Source organism: Mandrillus leucophaeus, unplaced genomic scaffold (assembly GCF_000951045.1).
Source record: "Mandrillus leucophaeus isolate KB7577 unplaced genomic scaffold, Mleu.le_1.0 Scaffold370, whole genome shotgun sequence".
Taxonomy (NCBI): Eukaryota; Metazoa; Chordata; class Mammalia; order Primates; family Cercopithecidae; genus Mandrillus; species Mandrillus leucophaeus.
The window spans coordinates 464234-472139 of record NW_012103921.1 but is presented as its reverse complement, the minus strand read 5'-3'; the positions used below and the strand labels follow the sequence as shown (position 1 = coordinate 472139).

The following is a 7906-nucleotide window of genomic DNA, read 5'->3' as shown; positions in this document are numbered from 1 at the left end:
TGTCACCCAGGCTGGAGTACAGTGGCGCGATCTCAGCTCACTGTAAGCTCCGCCTCCCGGGTTCACGCCATTCTCCTGCCTCAGCCTCCCGAGTAGCTGGGACTACAGGTGCCCACCACCACGCCTGGCTAATTTTTTGTGTTTTTAGTAGAGATGGGGTTTCACTGTGTTAGCCAGGATGGTCTTGATCTCCTGACCCTGTGATCCGCCTGCCTCGGCCTCCCGAAGTGCTGGGATTACAGGCATGAGCCACCGCACCCAGCCTATGGTTTGTAAATATACATTTGCACAATTACTTTTTTCCTGTCTTATCTCCCATTAGGGCTGATCTCTTATTAGATGGCAGACTCCGTAAGGGCCGGGGTGGAATCTGTTCTGTTCGCTCCATTATCTCCAACACCTCAGCACACAGTATGGTACACAGGAGCTGCTTGATAAAAATTTGCTGAATGACTGAATGAAGCTGGGTCTGAAGGCTAAGTGGAAGTTAGCCAGGAAGAGGTGGTTTAGGGGTGAAGACTGTTCCTGCAGAGGGAACAGCATATGCAAAGCCTGAACATCAAGAATTCAAAAAGTGGCTGGGTGTGGTGGCTTACGCCTGTAATCCTAGCACTTTGAGAGGCTGAGGTAGGAGGACTGCTTGAGCCCAGGAAGACCAGCCTAGGCAACACAGTGAGACCCTGTCTCAGTTTAAAAAAAAGAAAAAGAAAAATAATTTAAAAAGTCAAGCCCAGCTAAAGTACAGAGTTGGGTGTCAGAAGTGGGAGGAAGCTGCTACAGTAAAGCTGCCTAAGGAGGTTGGGCTTGTCCCAAGGGCAATGGGGCAACTTAGAAGGGTTTGGGGCAGGGAAGGAGCATAATCCTGGAAAAGACTTTTCTGAGCAACACCCTTTAAGGCTCTCACTTGGGAGTCCACCATTTGTCCTCCATCCTTCCCCTACTTCTGTTTACAAACTTACTGCTCACAGTACTGGCCAGTGTAGCCGGGTTCGCAGGCTGTGCAGCGGTACCCACCGGCTCCCAGGCTCTCACAGGTGCGGGAGAACCTGGAATTGGGGAGGCAAAGGTCAGGTCATGAGAAGCCCACTCTCCATCTTGCTCCCTTCACTTCTGCCCCAAAAGACAATGCAGCACCTTCCATTCACTCCCCAGTGGAAGTGTGTCCCTGGGCCTTGAGCTAGGGCACTCACATGTTCTCTGGGTTGGTCAGTGGGCAGGCACAGGGCTGGCAGTCCTCAGGCGTCCCGGCTGTGGCATCTCCGTAGTAGCCAGGGGCACACAGCTCGCAGAACTCCCCTGCAGCATTGTGCTGGCATTGCTGCAGGGCACAAGGGGGGCAGGCACCAGCCATTAGGCCAAATCTACCAGAAACCTTTCGGGGTTGTAATCCCTTGATCTAGAAATTCCAAGTTTGTGAACTCATCATAAAGAAAGAATCATGGAAGGGCACAAAGATTTCATTACAAGGACACTCATTTCTGTCGTGTTTATAAAAAGCAAAATGGGTCGGGAGCAGTGGCTCACACCTGTAATCCCAGCACTCTGGGAGGCCGAGGCGGGTGGATCACCTGAGGTCAGGAGTTCAAGGCCAACTGGCCAATATGGTGAAACTCCATCTCTACTAACAAATACAAAAATTAGCTGGGTGGGGTGGTGTGCATCTGTAGTCCTAGTTACTCGGGAGGCTGAGGCAGGAGAGTTGCTTGAACCCAGGACGTGGAGGTCGAAGTGAGCCAAGATTGTGCCACTGCACTCCAGCCTGGGCAACACAGCAAGACTCTATCTCAGAAAAAAAAAAAAAAAAAAAAGCTGGAAACAAACCTAAACATCCACGAATACAGAATTGGATAAATTAAAAAGTACATCCATTCAAATAGCTGTCAAAAAGGGTGATGCTGATTCTATTTTCTCCGTAAGTACCTGTGATAGCAAAGGAAAGGTATACACTCAGGTATCTGGGTGCAGAGCATTAACAATATGTGCATTATCAGCTGGGCACAGTGGCTCACGCCTGTAATCCCAGCCCTTTGGGAGGTCGAGGTGGGTGGATCACCTGAGGTCAGGAGTTCAAGACTAGCCTGCCAACATGGTGAAACCCCGTCTCTACTAAAAATACAAAAATTCGCCAGGCATGGTTGTAGGTGCCTGTAATCCCAGCTACTTGGGAGGCTGAGGCAGGAGAATCACTTGAACCGGGGAGGCGGAGATTGCAGTGAGCCGAGATTGTGCCATTGCACTCCAGCTTGGGTGACAAAAGCGAGACTCCATCTCAAAAAAAAAAACTAAAAGAAAATATGTGCATCCTCATAAAAACATGTGGGTTACAGATTCTCCTCCGAAGAGATTCATGTTTGTTGTACCAACATAAGGTGTTCCTTGCTCCAAGTTTAGCTTATGGCTGTCAACCAGCTGCCCCTTCACCGCGTACCCTGGGGGGCTATATACACACTACTCTGAAAAGTCCAGGTATAAAAAAATATATGTAATGAGGCCAGGCGCAGTGGCTCATGTCTGTAGTCTCAGCTACTCGGGAGGCTGAGGCATGAGAATCACTTGAACCCAGGAGGCAGAGGTTGCAATGAGCCAATATTAGGCCACTGCACTCCAGCCTGGGCAACAGAACGAGACTGAGACCCTGTCTCAAAAAAAAGTAAAAAGGCCAGGTGTGGTGGCTCACGCCTGTAATCCCGGCACTTCGGAAGGCCAAGGCAGGTGGATTGCTTGAGCTCAGCAGTTCAAGACCTTCTGAACAACAAAGGGAGACCTCATCTCTATTAGATAATTTATTTTTTTTTTAAGAAAAAGAGAAAAACAGTAAGGAACCAAAGTTTTTTCTTTACACAGAAGGATGTTACTCCATAGCTCTGGCCACCCCACCATGCCCGGTGACCTGGTCTGCTGACCCAGGTGCTTCGAACCACAGGCCATGCCCCATGACCCTGATCCCCGGGATTGATGCCTGCCTTGTCCAGCCCTGGTCCCCCACCCAGGCCCAGCTGAGCTGACCCCCTGTCCTGGCCTCGCTTGTGGCTCACCGAGCAGGCCCCGGTCTCTGGGTGGCACAGGTCTGAGTGACCATTGCATTCACACAGCTCGCAGTGGCCAAGGTAGAGTCCACTCCCGGTGCGCGTGTAGCCGGCGGCGCAGTCCTGGGGGCAGAGAGGAAGGTCGGCCTCTGTTCCCAATGCGCCCCAGCCACAGCCAGCAGACCCAGAACCCCTCCCTCCAGCGTCCTCCCAGGGGTGACGCTGGTACATCACAGGCTGGCGCTCCTCCTTCCCCACTTCTGCTCAGTGTGTCCTCCTGCCCACGGCCCTCTCCCAGTCCACACTGTTCACCTCTTGGAGGCATCTCCGTGCTGTTCTTTGGGCTGGAGTAATCTGTGTTTCTGAATTGGCTCCCTGTCTCTGGTGGGCCCCCTCACGGGCATGAACTGGGTTTTAACCTCCGGAGAGCGTGGCCCACGCTTGAGGTTGCACTGCCCAGCGGTTAGGACATGCTAGGCTTTGGAGTCAATCACACCCAGGTTCAAATTAGTTTCTGCCACACATTAGCCATGTGCCCTCGGGACACACTCGCCCCTCAGCACCTCTATTTTTTTACCCATTAAAGGGGGTAATGATACGTATCTCAGGGCTGTCGGGAGGAACACATGCAGGGCCCAGATGCCGGGGTCATTATAGTTATGATGGTAATCAAGGCTGTGGTGATGCTGGCTGAGTTGCTTGCTGATGCCTCTGTGCCCGTGCAGAGGTGGTGGAGCCGGCCACACGCTTACCTGGCAGGACAGACCGATGTAGCCTGGGGGGCAGCGGCACTCCTCCACCTCAAGGGCCCGGGGTCCGCTGGAGGGCCCGGGCTGGGCGACCTCCAGGCTGACTGCGCTGATGCTGGCCGCCAGCGGCACGGAGGAGAATGTGGCCCGGATCAGGAGCTCATCCAGGTCAGCCAGTGCCATCAGGAGGTGCTCGCGTGTGGCTGGCTGCCCATCGGGACGGCGCCAGAATTCCTGGGTTGGGGGGTGGCAACATGGGCGGGGGCACTGGGCTTTGTGGGCTGCTCCTGCAGTTACCACCCCCCAACTCCTGCCTTGCAGGCACTGACTGAGGGCTGCGAGGTGAAGGTTGGGGAGCGAGAGGCAGGGTGGGCATCAAAGCCAGGCTCCGAGTCAGGGTGGAGGGTGGGGTAGGGTGAGACACAGCGTGGTCAGGTGCCCCTTACCTCTCGCAACACGATCTCGTAGCTCCTCCTCTCGGTGCCCTGGAGCGCTGGCTGGGAGGCCACTAGCATGATGTTGTTGCCCTGGGAAGAACACCAGCAGGATTGGAAGGGGAGCCAAGGGGTCCCTGGGGTGCCAGGGTGTCCTCCACCAGTCCTAGATTCTCTGTAACCCCCAATCTCCCACCTCTCTGCTCTCCCAAGCTCACGTGCCCAAAGGAGTCAGGCACATGCCCACTGCCCCCTTCTCCCAGCAGCAGGATCCTCTGCTTGGGTCGTGTCCAACCAGGCAGGGATGTGGGGGCACAGGCCTAACTCTTCCAGCCTGTGCCAGGAAACTGAGTGCTGGATGGAAAGGACAAAGGACAAATGCCGAGGGTGCCCCGGGCTTCAATCCTGCCCTTCTGCCCACCCAGCATGGCATCCAAATGCTCACCGTGATCTGCACGTCGGGGTCAGAGAGTGGGCTGCCCTGTGGGCCTGCCGTGTAGGAGAGGGTGTATCGCAGCTTCCCACCATAGGCCGCCACCTGCAAAGAGGCAAGTCCAGAGGTCACAGACTGACCTTGGGGTGTGAGTGTTGGACCATACAGGTGAGGGATGGAGCATCTGGCGGCCTTGGGGTGTGAGTGTGCCACACTCCCTCACTCCCTCCCTGCCCAAACCAATAGGTCAGGGTGCATGGCCCACGGTTGCCTGGGAAACAGGACATTTCTCAGTTCCTCTGCAGCCCCAGACATGGTGGCGATGATGCTGAGCAGCCTCTTCACTCTGCAAGGTTCTCTATTCCCCATTGCCTGACGGTGCCAGTGAACAAACTCCAGGTCTGCTTTCATTGACAGTAATTTCCCATAAGGCAGACAAGGGTAATGACAATGACCACCAAGGGGAGGCTGCGGAAGCTTCAAAAGTTCTCAGCCATGGGGGTGAGGCTGAGGGCAGCCCCTTGGAAACCTTGCCTCCTAGGCAGGTGGTTTCTATTTGCCCAGAATCCAGTTCCTCCCTTCTAGAAGCTAAACCCTGGTTTTCTATAAAGAACAACTCTCTCCGCACAGGAAGATCATGTGGTCTGAGGGCCCTGATCCCCTCCTCCTCCATAGTGGAGACATGAGTCAGGCCTGGTCAATCTGCATAACCTACCACTGCCCTTCGCCACCCCATCAGGAATAGACAAGTAACCCGGGTACTTCTGCTCTTTCTACCAGGCCAGAGAAAGTCCCTTCCACAGTCAGATGAGAAGCTGGAGAACCAAGATAAAGCCCTAATGAGCCCCTGGATAAGGCCATGCCTGATACCAGACATGCTTAGACTCCGCAGTTGCATGAACCAATAGATTCTTTGTCGCAGACAAGCTCACTGGACTTAGGTACTGTGTTGCTCATGACCAGAGAGTCCTTACTCTTGCTGCAGGGGACCTTCACACGGACAGCTGAGGCCCCCCAGCTCTGCCCCACAGGACTTTCCTTTCTCTCCTCTGCCACCAGGGCAGACATTCATCTCAATACCAAACTGCATCAAGTCTACCCCTTTGTTCGTTTGTGTGTTCACTCAGCTAACCAGCATTCATCAAACACCTACTGACTACACACTGGCCCCGGGCTACAAGGGCCCCAGGGATGTTCTCCATGAGCTCAAGGCGTGGTAAGGAATTTTAGAGTGTAACCAAATAACCATAAAAGAACTGGTTTCCTGTTTGCTTTGAATGCCAGCAAGTTCACAGCCGTTTCTGGGACTGACTTTCTAGCAAGTTGCGGGTGTGTATAGCACAGTGATTTTTTTAAAAGAATTTATTTATTTTTTCAATTTTTTTTTTTCTTTAAATAGAGATGGGATCGCCCTATGTTGCTCAGGCTGGTCTCAAACTGCTGACTCAAGTGATTGTCCTGCCTCAGCCTCCCAAAATGCTGGGATTACAGGCATGAGCCACCATGCCCGGCCTATTTATTTTTTTAGAGACAGGATTTTGCTATGTTGCTTAAACTGGTCTCAACTCCTGGCCTGAAGCGATCCTCCAGCCTCAGTCTCCAAAGTGCTGGGATTACAGGTATGAGCCATTGTGCCCAGATCCAGCATAGTGATTAAAAGGGCAGACTCCACAGTCTAAATGACCTGGGTTCAGACTCTAGCTCTACTGGCTATACAGCCTTGGACAAGTCGCTTAACCTCTCCGAGCCCTACTTTCCTGACATGGAAACGGAAGTAAAAGTAATACCGACTTTGAAGGGTATCATGAGGATTAAGTAATACAGGACACAAACGGTGATGCACTCTGCACAGCTTGAGAACGCACATCACGCTTGATAACCCTGCAGTACTCCAGCTCCACCCTCAGCTCCAGCAGATCGCTTCTTATCCTCACCCCTCAACCTCCCTGTCACACTTCTCTGAATGTACCTTGTGACACGTCATGCCTATTGTTTTGTTTGTTTGTTTGTTAAGATGGAGTTTCACTCTTGTTGCCCAGGCTGGAGTACAGTGGCGCAATCTCAGCTCACTGTAACCTCCACCTCCCGGGTTCAAGCAATTCTCCCACTTCAGCCTCCCAAGTAGTGGGATTACAGGCGCCCGCCACCACGCCCAGCTAGTTTTTGTATTTTTAGCAGAGACAGGGTTTCACCATGTTGGCCAGGCTGGTCTCGAACTCTTGACCTCAGGTGATCCACCTGCCTCGGTCTCCCAAAGTGCTGCGATTATAGGCATGAGCCACCACGCCCAGCCAGGAAGCTGAATTTTTTTTTTTTTTTTGAGATGGAGTCTTGCTCTGTTGCCCAGGCTGGAATGAAGTGGCATGATCTTGGCTCACTGAAACCTCCGCCTCCCAGGTTCAAGCGATTCTACAGCCTCAGCCCCCTAAGTAGCTGAGATTACAGGCGCCCGCCACCATGCCCTGCTAATTTTTGTTTTTTCAGTAGAGACAGGGTTTCACCATGTTGGCCAGGCTGGTCTCAGACCTCACGTGATCCACCCGACTCGGCCTTCCAAAGTGCTGGGATTACAGGTGTGAGCCACCACGCCCAGCCTGTTATGTGTATTCTTAAGAGGTACTTGAAATTGTTGGAACAAAATAGAGGCAATATTAATACTCATCTAAGGCCAATGCCAGCACTCATGATGATAATAATAATGATACCAATGGTGACAGGAATGATAATCGGATGGACTACGGGAGGGCAGGGCCCACTCTGCCTGCTCTGCCTGTACACGACGCAGCACATAGTAAATACTTAATTAATGCTTCTTGAATGACTGAGTGCAGTACCAAAAACTAGGCGTCTGGACACAAGGTGAAGAAAGCCCAGAGAAAAGGCACTAGAGGAACCCTCCCAGGCGAGACAGCTCCTCTGACAGGGGTCAGGGGCCAGGGGTCAGGGGTCAGGGCCCGCTGAAGGACACGGGCAGGCTGACTTCAGTCTCAGCTGTGCTTTGACCTGAACGTCCCAGGCAAGTCTCTACCCACTGTGGGCCTCGGTCTCCCTCTTTGTGTCATAAAGGGCCTTGACAAAGGGCCCTCTGATATTTTAGGATTCCATGACACCCCTATAATCCCCCCAAATCCTTGTTACCTTGTCCCCCAGGAAGGCCCGGGGCAGCTGCCAGTAATAGAGGCTTCCAGGGAGCAGAGAGAAGCCTTCGTAGGAGAGAGAGAACTAGGAGGGAAGGGCAGGTGGTGAGAGCCGAGGGGAGCGGGG

The 7906-nt window shown here is 53.1% G+C and overlaps 1 protein-coding gene across 1 annotated transcript in view; it reads right to left on the bottom strand.

The window, feature by feature from the left end:
• HSPG2 (heparan sulfate proteoglycan 2) overlaps window positions 1-7906 on the bottom strand; it is a 142339-nt gene that overhangs the window by 41030 nt on the left and 93403 nt on the right. Inside the window, exons 39-44 of the mRNA XM_011990146.1 lie at window positions 4655-4747; window positions 4222-4302; window positions 3779-4009; window positions 3036-3149; window positions 1191-1318; window positions 960-1046 (exon numbers count right to left, since the gene is read on the bottom strand). Coding sequence (XP_011845536.1) covers window positions 960-1046; window positions 1191-1318; window positions 3036-3149; window positions 3779-4009; window positions 4222-4302; window positions 4655-4747 — 734 coding nt within the window. The remainder of the gene's footprint in view (window positions 1-959; window positions 1047-1190; window positions 1319-3035; window positions 3150-3778; window positions 4010-4221; window positions 4303-4654; window positions 4748-7906) is intronic.